Source organism: Dasypus novemcinctus, chromosome 24, assembly GCF_030445035.2.
Source record: "Dasypus novemcinctus isolate mDasNov1 chromosome 24, mDasNov1.1.hap2, whole genome shotgun sequence".
Lineage (NCBI taxonomy): Eukaryota > Metazoa > Chordata > Mammalia > Cingulata > Dasypodidae > Dasypus > Dasypus novemcinctus.
In genome coordinates this window covers 65,390,053-65,403,366 of record NC_080696.1, presented here as the reverse complement: position 1 = coordinate 65,403,366, position 13,314 = coordinate 65,390,053, and the positions used below count along the sequence as shown (strand labels likewise).

The 13,314-nt window shown below is 51.0% G+C and overlaps 1 protein-coding gene across 1 annotated transcript in view; it reads left to right on the top strand.

Moving 5' to 3' along the window:
• Positions 1-10,735, top strand: part of TAF4 (TATA-box binding protein associated factor 4) — a 105,598-nt gene extending 94,863 nt beyond the window's left edge. The window contains exon 16 of the mRNA XM_058287277.2: positions 9,255-10,735. Within this exon, the coding sequence (XP_058143260.1) occupies positions 9,255-9,422 (168 nt within the window). The 3' untranslated portion in view covers positions 9,423-10,735. The remainder of the gene's footprint in view (positions 1-9,254) is intronic.
• Positions 10,736-13,314: the final 2,579 nt, after the last annotated feature.

Here is a 13,314-nt window from a genome sequence, read left to right as displayed (position 1 = left end):
GTGTACAGGTCTTTCATATCCTGGCTTTGTTTTTTTCTAGATATTTTTGTTCTCTTAGATGCTATTGTAAATTGAATTGTTGTTTTGATTTCCAAGTTCTATTTTGCTGGTATGTAAAAACATCTGATTTTTGTGTAGTTGTCTTGTACCTTGCAGCTTTCCTAAATTCATTGATTAGCTCTAGTAGTTTTCATGTAGAATCTTTGGGAATTTCTTTGTATAGGATATGTCATCTGCAAATTAGATATAGTTTTACTTCTCCCTTTCCAAACTGGATACCTTTTCTTTTTTTTTTTTAATCCACCCCCCCCCCCGTGACTTTTTGCATACTGTCTGCTCTCTGTGTCCATTTGCTGTACATTCTTCTGTGTCTGTTTGTATTCATTTCCCCTCCCCACTTGTGGCTTGCTGTCTGCTCTCTATGTCCATTCACTGAGGGCTCTTTTGTGTTTCTCGCTTGTCTCTCTTCTTCTTGTTGCATCACCTTGCTGAGTCGGCTCGCCACGGCGTCTGCAGGCCGGGTGGCTCTCCGCAGCGTGCGGGCAAGCCCGCCTTCACAAGGAGGCCCCGGGACATGAACTGAGGGCCTCCCATATGGTAGACGGGAGCCCAACTGATTGAGCCACAGCCGCTTCCTGTTTTATTTCTTTTTCTTGCCCAATTAGTCTGACTGCAACTTCCAATACAATGTTGAGTAGCATTGGTGACAGTTGGCATCCTTGGCTTGTTCCTGATCTTAGGGGAAAGCTTTCAATCTTTCACTATCGAATATGATGTCAACTATAGCTTGTTCATCTATACCTTTTATCATGTTGAGGAAACTCCCTTCTATTCCTAGTTTTCTGAGTGTTTTTACCAAGAAAGGATAAATTCTACATCAGTTGAGGTAATCGTGTTTTTTCCTGTGGTTATGTTACATTGATTGATTTCCTTATGTTGATGCACCCTTGCCTTCTGAGATAAATCCCATTTGGTCATGGAATGTAATCCCTTTAATGTGCCATTGGATTGGATTTGCTAGTAGTTTGTTGATTTTTGCATCTATATTCATAAGGGCTATTTTCTGTAATTTTCTTTTCTTGTAACTTTTTTTTGCTAACTTTGTTATCAAGGTGGTGCTGGCTTCATAGAATAAGTTCTCTCTTTTTTTTTTTTTGGAAGAGTTTGAGAAGGATTGTTGTTCTTTAAATTAGTTGACTTTACCAGTGAAATCATCTGATCCTGCACTTTGCTTTGTTGGGAAGTTTTTGATGACTGATTCAATCCCATGTGTGTCATTGGTCTTTTATTGGTCAGATAAAGTAACATGTATTTCTAGGAATTTGTGTGTTACTTCTATTTTATCTAATTTCTTGGCATATTCTCTTATAATCCTTTTAACTTTCAGAAATATAAACTGTTCCCATTTTCATTTCTGATTTTAGTTATTTGTATCTTCTTTTTCCTTTCTCTAGCTAGAGGTTTGTCAGTTTTATTGTTGATCTTTTCTAAGTACCAACTACAGTTTCATTGATTTTCTCTATTTTTCTGTTTTCTCTTACATTTAGCTCTGCTCTAATCTTTATTGTATCCTTCTTTCTGCCCCTTTTGGGTTTAGTTTGCTCTTTTTTTTTTTTCTAGTTCTTCAAGGTGTGGAGTTAGGTTATTGGTTTTAGATCTTTCTTCTTTTTTTATGTGGGCATTTACAGCCGTAGATTTCTCTCCTAGCACTGCCTTTGATTCATTCCTTAAGTTATGGTATGTTGTGTTTTCATTTTCATTTATCTCAAGGTATTTCTTAATTTCCCTTGTCTTTTCTCCTTTGACTTATTGGTTGTTTGTGTTAATTTCCACATATGTATGAATTTTGCAGTTTTCCTTATGTTACTGAGTTTTGGCTTCATTCCATTGTGGTTGTATTACTTCAATCTTTTAAAATTTTAGACTTGTTTTGTGACCTAACATATGGCATATCCTTGAGCAGAAAGTGTACTCTGCCTTTTTTAGGTGGAGTGTTCTGTGTAGGTGTGCTGTTTCTTGTTAGTTTATAACCTTGTTTAAATTCTCTGTTTCCTTTTTAACCTTCTGTGTAGATGGTTTATCCATTATTGATAAAGTAGGCATTGAAGTCTCCTATTCTTGTACATCTTGATTCTTTCCTCCTGCAGTTCTGTTTGCTTCATGTGTTTTGGGGTTCTGTTTGTAAGTACACGTTTGGAATTGTAATATCTTCTTGATATATTGACCCTTTTGTCAGTACATAATGCCTTTGTCTCTTTTAACAGTTTCTGACTTAAAGACTGTTTTATCTGATATTTCTAGCCACCCAGCTTTCATTTGGTTACTATTTATGTGAAATACTTCTTTCCATCCTTTCACTTTTGACCTACTTGTGTCTTTGAATTGGAGGTATTTTGTAAAAAGCATATAGTGGATCTTACTTTTTTTATCTGTTCTGCTAATCTCTGCCTTTTACCTGGAGAGTTTTACCCATTTGCATTTAAAGTAATGATGGATAATGCAGGACTTTCTTCTGCCGTTCCAGTATTTGTTTTTTTGTATGTTTCCTTTTTTCACTTTGTATGTATTTTCTAGGTATTTTCTTTGTGGTTACCATAGGGCTTAAATTTAACATCCTAAATCTGTAACTTCAGTAGACTACACAAGCTGTTTTCTCATAGCCCTCTGTCTTCTTTATGTTGTTCTTATTACAAGTTACATCTTTATATAAAGTTATATGTGCCCCAGACACAGATTTATATTTATCTTATGTATTTGCATATTAAGTCATGTCAGAAAAACGTAGTAGTCTTTATTTGTATTTACTCACGGTAGTTACCTTTCCCAGACATCTTGATTTCTTTGTACGGTTTCGAGCTACTGTCTAGTGTCCTTCCCCTTTGGTTGGAAGGACTCCCTTTAGCGTTTCATGTGGGGCAAGTCTAGTGGCGACGAGTTCCCTTGGCTTTTGTTTTTTTGGAATATTTTCATTTATCCCTTGTTTTTGAAGGACAGTTTTATTGCATATAGAATTCTTGGTTGACAGTTTTTTCTTTCAGCACTTTAAATATGCTGTCCCATTTCCTTCTTGCCTCCATGGTTTCCGATGAGAAACTGGTCTTTGATCTTCTTGATTATCTCCTGAATGTGACCATTTGTTCTTTCTGGATTCTTTGTTGTTGGCATTTGGCAGTTTTGTTACAATCTGTCTCGGTGGATCTCTTTGAGTTTATCCTGTTTAGAGTCATTGAGCATGTACTTTGGTTTTTGACAAGTTTGGAAAGTTTTCACCTGTATTTCTTCAAACATTCTCTCTGCCCCTGCCCATCCTTTGGACTTTCACTTTCATATATTGGTATTCTTGACAGTGTCTCGCAGGTCCTTTAGGCCTTGCTCATTTTTCTTCATGCTCTTTTTCTTTCCGCTCCTCCAATGGGATAATTTCAAGTGTCCTGTCTTCATATTTGCTGATTCTTTATTCTGCCAGCTTACATCTACTTTTGAACCTGTCTATGGAATTTTAAATTTCAGTTATTATGCTTTTCTGCTCCAGAATATATGTTCGATTAGTTTTTATAATTTGTCTCTTTATTGAAATTCCCATTTTGTATGTATATTTTCCCCCTGATTTTCCTTAGTTTTGTCCATGTTTTCCTTTAGCTCTTGGGCCATATTTAGGAGTTGTTTTAAAGTCTGTCTGTTATGTCCAGTGTCGGGGCCATCTTGTCCTTTTTCTTGGAATGCCTTGTGACTTTTTGGTTGCAGTGTGTGGAAATTGGATCCTTCCCCTTCCCTGGGGTTGCTGCTTTGCTTTCCTTTTCCTTGCTGTTAGGCTTGCAGGGGTGTTTGTGCAGTCTTCCTGCAAGCCCCGCACTTCTGCCCGTGTGCCGTCACTCCGGGGCGTGCACTCAGCTAGAGCTGGAGGCTCCCTCACAGGTGGGGAGCACTGCACTAGCAGTGAACGCGGCAGCTGCGCAGCCTCCAGTCTCCGCAGCAGCCTTCAGCGGCCCAGAGGGTGGCTCAGGGTGAACACACACGCGTGTGGCCTTGGGAGCCCTCCGCAGGCGTGGCCTGTCCGGGCCCCCCTTTCCCCAGGAAGTTCCCGCAGCCTCTCCGCCCAGGTGCCGTGCCGTGTCTCAGCGCCGTCTTGGCCCAGGTGACCGACTTGGTGGTCCTTGCGCCGTGTCCTTGCCCTGCTCCTGCCGCCGTCCTGTCCCGAGGAAGTTTAGGACAGGAAGGCAGAGAAGGGTGCTGGGGTCAAGCCGCCAGGCTGCTGCCCGGAGGGTCAGGACAGACACCCCACCTGTCACCAGGGTGTGCCCGGCTCTCCAGCCCCGGGAGCTTGGACCTGCGCCGCGAGAGCGAGCCGTCGCCGCGCCAAGCCCGGCGCACCATGAGGCTCTCCTGCCGCTTCCAAGTCGCCTTTTTTTGATGGGCGTTTCACTTGGTTTCTCGTGACTCTGTTGGGGGTCAGGACTTTGGATTTGGGATTCTCTTGCTTTGCCATCTTGCTAATGCAAGGTGCATTTTTGCTCTTTAATATAGAAAAATAATCTAGCTTTTAGGAAGGCTTGCATGTTTTATTCAGGCGGTGGTTAGTTTTGTGTGCGCTTTTTAAAGACCTGCGTCCCCTGTGCAGCTTCACCTCTTCTTAGGGCAGTCCTCATCTCCCACCTCTCAGCCGTGGCGTCTGCGCTCAGCCTGCCTTCCTCCTCCCACTCCCTTCTCAGCATCGCTTCCTCCTTGTACCACCTGGCGGTGTTGGATGTCCACTCCTGCTGCTCTGTGCCCACCGTCAGCCTCGGTGCTGGAGATGCGTCTCGGTGGGCCGACCCCATCCTCTAGTAGGTGCCTCGAGAAGGGCCCGTGGGTGCCCAGGGCCCTGGGGTCTGTATGCTGGGAACGGCGCCTCGGTGACTTTGGAAGGACAGTTGGACTGGATGTAGAATCAGTGGCTGGTGCCCCGGAAGGCCTGATGCCTGTCCAATTGTTTTGCCTTTGTGCTCCTTCATTGGCCCGCTGTCCAGCACAGGACTGGATCTTGGCCGGGACATGGCCAGGCATGGCTGTCCAGCCACACTGCAAGCGCCTCGCTGTCGTGCCGTTTCTGAGATAGCTGTTCTCCTTGCCGTTTCTTTCTTGTGTTCAGTTAACTTTTGTTTCTTTCTCTTTTTTGTGTTTCTTTCCTGATTTTCATATCCTAAGTGCTTGCTGAAGTATAACTGCTTTCCTTTGCAGTGTTGTCAGACAGTGCTCTTTTTCCCAGGTGGGTTTATCTCAGCTGATGTGCGTGGATTCGGTGATGTTTTGCCCCTGGCTCCTTGTGGATGGGCTCAGACGGGCGTTTTACGAGATCCGTAGCTTGGGGCCGTCCTCTCCTGGCAGGAGCTTGGCAGGTTGGGTTTGTTCTATGGTTTGGGGGGGAGTAGGAGCCGGATTCTGAGCGGCACGTGGCTTCAGGCCCTGAGCTCCCATTGCTTTTCTCCCTTCTCTGCCCTCCCTGCCCCCGTGGCCCCCTCCCTGGCTGGGGGCCTTGTCGGTTCTTCGCGATTCTTCTCTCACTGCAGCCGCTGGCACGTCTGGACACCCCCTGGGCGTCTCTGCAGGTGGCAGGGCTGTGGGGTGGGGCTCTGTGGGCGGGGCTCTGTGGGCGGGGCTGTGGGGCAGGGGCTCTGGGCGGGGCTGTGGGGCGGGGCTCTGTGGGCGGGGCTGTGGGGCAAAGCTCTGTAGGGTGGGGCTGTGGGGCGGGGCTCTGTGGGTGGGGCTGTGGGCAGGGCTGTGGGGCGGGCTCGGGGTGGGGCTCTGTGGGCAGCGCTCTGGGGTGGGGCTGTGGGGGAGGGGCTCTGGGCGGGGCTCTGGGCGGGGCTCTGTGGGCGGGGCGGTGGGGCAGGGGCTCTGGGCAGGGCTCTGTGGGCGGGGCTCGGGTGGGGCTCTGTGGGCGGGGCTGTGGGGCAGGGGCTCTGGATGGGCTGTGGGGCGGGCTCTGGGCGGGGCTCTGTGGGCGGGGCTCTGGGGTGGGGTTCTGTGGGCGGGGCTGTGGGGCGGGCGCTGGATGGGCTGTGGGGCGGGCTCTGGGCGGGGCTCTGTGGGCGGGGCTCTGGGGTGGGGTTCTGTGGGCGGGGCTGTGGGGCGGGCGCTGGATGGGCTGTGGGGCGGGCTCTGGGCGGGGCTCTGTGGGCTGGGCTGTGGGGGAGGGGCTCTGGGCGGGGCTGTGGGGCAGGGCCTCTGGATGGGCTGTGGGGGAGGGGCTCTGGGCGGGGCTCTGGGGTGGGGCTCTGTGGGCGGGGCTCTGTGGGCGGGGCTCTGTGGGCGGGGCTCTGTGGGCGGGGCTCTGGGGTGGTTCTCCTTTTGTCCCCTGTCCAGTCGTTTCCTGGGTGTGTGAACGGTGCTCACTCTCTGAAGTGCACCGTCACCTCCCTGTGTACAGGGAGGAGGGAAGTAGAGGGTCTCGCGTGGGGCCACGCCCCACAGAAGGCGTTCCGTCCTGGTGTGTGGGTGGAGCCCTTTGTCCCTCGGGCCTCAAGGGTGTCACCTGGTCAGTCCTGGTGAAGGAGGGTGGCGTTACCACACAGGGCCAATGGCCCAGGGCAAAGGGAATGCCACCCAGGAGAAGCCAGAAGCCGGAGGTCGGTGGGAGGTCGGTGGGACACGGGGAGGAGGTGCCGTGTGATGGAAAAGCCAAGCATCACCGACAGCAGGGCCAGAGCGCCACGTCTTCCCTTGATGGCACCTAGATTCTGGATTTCTCGAGTCAAACCAAGAGCCGGTCACTTCCTGCTGCTGGTGGCAGGCAGAGCCAGCATGCTGGTGCCCTCAGTGCAGCCCTGACTCGGTGGCCCTGCAGGGACGCTCTGACCAGCTGCTTGTCAGCCACGGGGACCGCGGCCACACTCAAGAGCCTGCTGCGCGCGGGGCCCCCCGCCTGCCCGCGGCAGGGTTTGCTCCGGCCCCCGCCGTGCCGCCCTCGCCCTGACCTCCCTGGCCCTGGTCCTGGCGTGCAGGGGCGGCACGTGGCGAGGCCGGGGCTCTGCTCCGTCCAGCAGGGGCCACGGAGCACTGCTGCCTTCTGCAGAGAAGAGGCGATGCTGTCCACAGCGGGCAGGGCTCCCGAGGAGGCGCTTAGCGTCGGAAAGCGATTTTTCCACTGGGCTTCTACGTCAAGGGTGTGTCGCCTGTCAGATAATTGTAGCACTTTTTATTTTAAATCCTTTTGTTGTTCTTTGTTACTCCACAACCCTTCCCCACTGTTGTGGCACTATTGATCAGCCTTCAAAGAAAGCAGCGGGCGCCTTTTGGGTAACCCTGTCAGCAGCTCGGGGCAGAGGCTGGATGAGGAGGCTGATTTGTTCAGTCACTTGAAAAGCCCCGAAATGCTGTGGTTGACGTTTGAGTCATCCCTCCAGGCACGTCTTCCTAACCCAGCCCCCTGCGTCCACCGAGAGACAGGCGCGCTGCTGGCGCCCGGGGCGCGGGGCTGCCCTGAGGAGCGCCACAGCCCAGCGCCTCCTGTCCTGGGCCTGGATTTCCACTTGCCCCCACGTGTGGTTTATGCCTTGCATAGCTCAGTGATCAGGGACCCCGGAGGCTAGTCCTTGGGGGAAGTGGAAAAGAGCAGTAGTGCTCCCCAAATATCGAGTTGGATATATTTGAATATAGGCTTGCTTTTTTTTTTTTTTTTAAGATTTAAGAAAAATTAAGTAAATTTTATTTTTAAGAATCCACAGACCCATGAAAAATTATGGTTTCTTACTCCAGTGAAACAAGATTGTTCACGCTAGAGCTTTGGGCACAAGTCCCTGGAACAGCCTGGGGAGGGCACGTGGAGCCGCGCCTGCCACCCTCATGGTGCCGAGGCTGGGTTTCCTTTGGGGTTCTGGCGTCCGTCTGATTCTGACCTTTCACACCTAAGGCTCGAGGGCATCGGCTCAGCCACCTTGCACGGCCCTGTCCTCTGGGTGGGCACGCGGGGTTGTGTGGATGCTGGAGGGGACGATGGTGGGGACGCCGACCCCTCCGCCCGTGTTGGTAAAACAGACCCTAGAAGGCAAAGGCTGAAGCTGACCCAGCGAGTGCCGTCCTGGGGGCTCTGCCCGCCAGACCCAGAGCAGTTAGCGGCGGCATCCTTCACTCCCCTGCCCACGGCAGCCGGCCCAGCAGCCAGGGGTGCAGGGACCCAGCCAGCAGGGGCCCCGAGAAAAGCGGCTGCTGCCGGGAGCTCCCTGGGAGCGCGGACCCGTTTTTCCTCCTTGTTCTCCCAGCAGTTTACTTTTCGCAGCACTTAAGGAGTGCTCGCTTTGTCTCTTACATGGACTCTTCCTTGGCGACTGTGAGGAAGGCCCCAGGAACCCCAGTGGATGCCACCCAACTCGCCCCCCTGCTGGGAGGACCCCCTCTGCAGAGGGACTGGCTCACAGAGGACCGACGGGGGCAAAGGCCCCGGCCGCCGTAATGCACGTGTGATGAGGTGGCTCTGCCCCAGGGCCCGCGTACGGCGGCGCTGGTGGAGGAGCGCAGCGAGGCTGCCGCGCCCGCTGGCCCTCGCCGGTGCCCCAGCATTCACGGGGGGCGCCCCACCCTTTAGAAGGCTGTGGAGAGCGTGCTGTGAAAGCCCCAGTGCCGTTTTCACACGAACCTCCAGGGGGCAGAGACTCCGTGTCCAGGGTCAGGCACAGATGCTGCCTTCTGAGTAGGAGAGCAGAATCTGTCCAGCTGGGAGTTCAGGGCAGGGCCCAGCGCACGCTACTGCTCGGGTGCCTTCCAGAAAAACCCCTGCGCCCTGGGCCGCAAGCCTGCTTGTCAGCCCCAGAGAGGGGCGCGTTGTGCCCAGGTCAGCAGAGGGGCACGGGGGAAGCCCCTCTTGGCCACGGGGTAGTTGCCGTAACCACGGGCGATGGGCCCTAGGAGCCGCCAGCTCACCCCGGCTGGTGCCAGGCGTTCCCGGCCTGGGGGTGTGGGTGTGCCTGTCTGCAGATCGGGGTCACAGCACCGCCAGGCACGGGGGGTCGGGCCGCCGGGCGTGCCCAGCCCTTCTCCTTTTCCCTCCTCGGCCCCGGGGGGCCGGAGCGTGCCGTGTGGAGAGCGTGGGCCTCCCAGCCTGGGCCTGGGCCGAGCATAGTGGGAGGCTCCACGCCCCTCCCCGCGGGGGCCTCCAGCACATCGGCTGCTGCTCGGTGCCCCCGGGGGTGGCCCAGGCCCTGCCCCCCCCAGCGCCCGGGTCCCTGTAGCCCACCGCCTCTGAGCACCACTAACGCGCGTGTCTCCCTCTCTCGCTCTAGGGATCGGGCGCCGGCACGGCAGTCCCAGGCAGCTCTGGCGTCGGAGCCCCCAGACAGTTCACGCGACAAAGGATCACACGGGTCAACCTCAGGGACCTCATATTTTGTTTAGAAAACGAGCGCGAGACAAGCCATTCACTATTGCTCTACAAAGCATTCCTTAAGTGACACGGGGGCGAGCTCGGTATTTTTGATGGAGACGCCTGGGGACGTTTTTATATATTTGCAGATTACGCTTTTTTGTAACAAGCAAATGGGATATTGTTTAAAAGACAGCCACCTCTTTACAATGGAACAGTTTTATATTCCTGTTTATAAATCAGCCCTTCAGTATGAAAGAAAACACGTTTCTGTAACAGAACACAGAGGCCTGTGGGTACTCCTAAAGGACAATGAAATCTCAACTCATCTTGATTGAGTGGCCTTCTTGCCAAACAAGCCATATATAAAGACTGATGGAATCGTTTAGCAAATAATTCGCTGCCCTCTGTCAGCTCGTAGCAGTTTTCACATTATTTGTGCATTTTGGTTTCGTTCAACCCAACTACTCCATAGGTGTATGTCTCTAGCAGATGACCTCATTTCGTCTATTTTATTTTTGTACTAGTCAGTTGGCAAAGCAAACTGATGTTTTTAGACTATTTATCTCCCCCCTCCGGTCCGTTGGGAATTCCTGAGGAATCCACAATCCATTGTAGAGCGGCCGCCTGGGGCTCACCTCTGCCCGCAGAGGCCAGCGGGCAGGCTCTTCTGAATGTGTTATCAGCATCTGTACAAACGCATTTATTTGCTAGAGTTTGTAAAGCTGTAAAGTTAAAAGAAATGAAAACCTTTTCAGCATAAATATATTTTACTTGCACTGTGTTTTTTAGCTAAAAGTGAAAGCTTAGATTAAATAAAATCAAAGTTGAGAAGAATCATCAAAAGAGACTGTTTCTCAGTGTGAATCAAGTGTTGAAAAATGGTTGGTGTATTTTGTCGGTAATTGTACATAATTTTTGGCACATAACGTAAGAATGGCTATGGACAGGATAATTATTTTGCTAAGAGACCGTGTGCAGGCTGTGGGCCGCCTTCACAGATGCCTGAGCAGAGCCCCTGCTTTGTACCTATTTTTTTATTACAAATATACTAATTGGTTCTTTATATTTTCAGAGGTTATTGTATTAAATTGTCTATTGATAGTACTTTTATGATGTAAATACTCTGGCTTTCTCCGTGTGAATTCTCACGTTAGACTTTAATTCGCGCGCGTGTGAACTGAATGCTGATCAGTATTTTTTATCAACACCTGAAAACTGTTACACCTTTTATTTTGTCTTTTAGGAAATCCCTGTCTTTCCATTTTTTCATGTAAATTTTGCACAGTTACTTGTTCATATGTAAATATTTTACTTTCAGAAATGAAGTTTTTAATTGCTATTGTTTTATATAGGATTGAAAGAAAATTAACTCCTTTATTAAAAACAAATTTATCTGTATTTGTTTTGCCTATTTTTCCCAGCTTTCCAGTTTTACATCCTGCTGCCAGAGACTCGGCCCCGGTTCTGCTGGGGCGGCCCTTTGCGAGCTGCCTGTCAGGATCAGGAACTAAATAGTGGATCACGTGGAGTAACTGCGCCTTCAGGGTGCAGCATAGGACGTGGTCTGTGAGGCCGGGCCCCCGCCTGGGCCCAGGCCTCCTGCTCTCTCTGCCCGTGCTCACCGGGCTCCGCTTGCTTCCTGCTGCAGGGCCAGCCTGTCGGGCACAGGGGAGGCGGCCGTGTGCGCCGGGGAGAGGCGGGGAGGCCCGGGGCGGGCGGGCTTAGGCAGCTGGACGCCCGTCCCAGTCGGCAGTGACCGTGAGCGGCCGGCGGGGCCCAGCTCCCGACGCGCTCGCTTAGCGCGTGCCTTCCAGTGCTGTGACAGCCTGTCGTTGGCAGTCTCCGCTCTTCTTTCACGTTTGCTTTTACCACTGAAACAGATCTGCAGAAAGAGGTGGGTTTATTTACAGCCCAGCAGAAGACTCAGCTTTCGTCTGGGTACCGGTGATCTTGGACCCTGAAAACACTCAGGTAAGTCAGAGAGGCCGGGTGGGTGCTGCCACGGCGCCGTTTCCACCTCCCTCCGTCTGAATGCGTCCTGGGCAACTTCCTTACCACCCTGGGTAGGTCGTTTCACTGCACTTTTGGCCTGAAATTAATTAGTTCTTTCAGTAAAGACAGTTGTACTTAACTTTCTGCAAGTGCGATTGATGTAATTGCAGCGTTTCTTCATTTCCTGCTGGGTTCATCCTTCTGCCCACGGGCCATGCGTGGCACCGGCTGGTGGCTAAGGTGAGCCCACCGCCCTCTGCCCTACCCTCGAGCCACAGGCTTGTTCGCTGGCTTTTGTTGGTGCTATGGCGTCTCGGGCCTCCGCACACCGTTAGCTGCTCTAAGTCCGTCTGGACCTTGGGCGTGGAGGCAGTGTCGTGTTTCCCCTCGAGGGGCTGGATGGGAAGCCGTGGAGGAGGGCTGCGCTCACCACTTGCTTTCAGTAGCATGCCTGGTGTTCCAGTCGGGGAAGAAGTGGGAAGACGCAGGGCATGAAGTTTGGAAAGGAAGAAGGTAAAAATTAAAACTCACACATGACCCAACTGTTTACACAGGAAGTCCGAAAGAAACTGATGAGTGAACTTGACAAGGTGACCCTCAAAAGTCAGTCATGATTCTATATACTTAGCAAGAAACAACTAGAAAATGAAAGAAAGATGCCGTTAACAGTGGCACCGAAAATACAGACGGTCTGGAATTAACTTAAAGAGCTGGGTGAGGCCCCCACGCTGAGATGAAAGGAACGAGAGAAGACGGGGAGGAGGAGAAGCACACAGTATTCTGTCCAAAGCGATACGTGGACTTGATGATGTCCCTGCTAAAACCTAGTAGGTGTTTCATAGAAGTTGACAGATGCCAAGAATTTATATGGAAATGCAGAGGACTTGGATAGTCCATCAAGAGCAGTACTGGAGGGCCTTACTCCCAGATTTCAAGACTTGCTCTCACTCTCCGGGGATCAAGGCAGCATGGTATTGGCATAAGGAGAGATTTAAGAGCAACAGAGGGAAGTGGATTTGGCTCAACTGATAGAGCGTCCGCCTGCCACATGGGAGGTCCAAGGTTCAAATGCAGGGCCTCCTGACCCGTGTGGTGAGCTGGCCCACGTGCACTGGGGTGTCCCCCGCATAGGGGAGCCCCACGCACAAGGAGTGCGCCCTGCATGGAGAGCCACCCTGCATGAAAGAAGTGCAGCCTGCCCAGGAGTGGTGCCGCACACACAGAGAGCTGACGCAGCAAGATGACGTAACAAAAGAGACACATTCCCGGTGCCGCTGACAAGAATGCAAGCAGACACAGAAGTGAATGGACACAGAGAGCAGACAAGTGGGGGGGGGGGGGTGGGTGACGGAGATAGAACTAAATAAAAAATAAATCTTTAAAAAAAAAGTAAGAGCAACAGAGCAGGAGAGGGTCTGCAGCCAGATACCCATGGGGTTAAAATGAGCCTTGACTCACACTGTATGCAGAACTTAATTTGAGATGGCTCGTATACCTAAAACTAGATGCTAAAACCATAAAACTTCTAGAAGGAAACAAGATCTTCATGACCTTTGAATGGGCAAGGTTTTCTAAGGACACCAAGTACAAACCATTAAGAAAACATTGCTAAATTTGCTTCTTACTTGAACTTCTCTTCATCAGAAGATTACCCTTATTAAAGTGGAAAGGTAAGCCAAAGAGTGGGAGAAGATGTTTCCAATATATGTACTAACAGAGGATTTGTGTCAAGAATATATAAAGAAGTCCATAACTTTATAATAACAGGACAAAGCAACCCAGTAAAAAATGTGCAAAAAAACTGAAGTTACTTTATAAAAGATACATGAATGGTCAGTAAGCAAATGAGAAGGTATTCATTGTTACTAGCCAGAGAAATCCAAATTTAAAACCATAGATTCTAGTACATTAAGGAGACTGACAGGGGAAGTGAATGTGGCTCAAGCGATTGGGCGCCTGTCGTCTGGGCGGCCTGGGGTTCAATT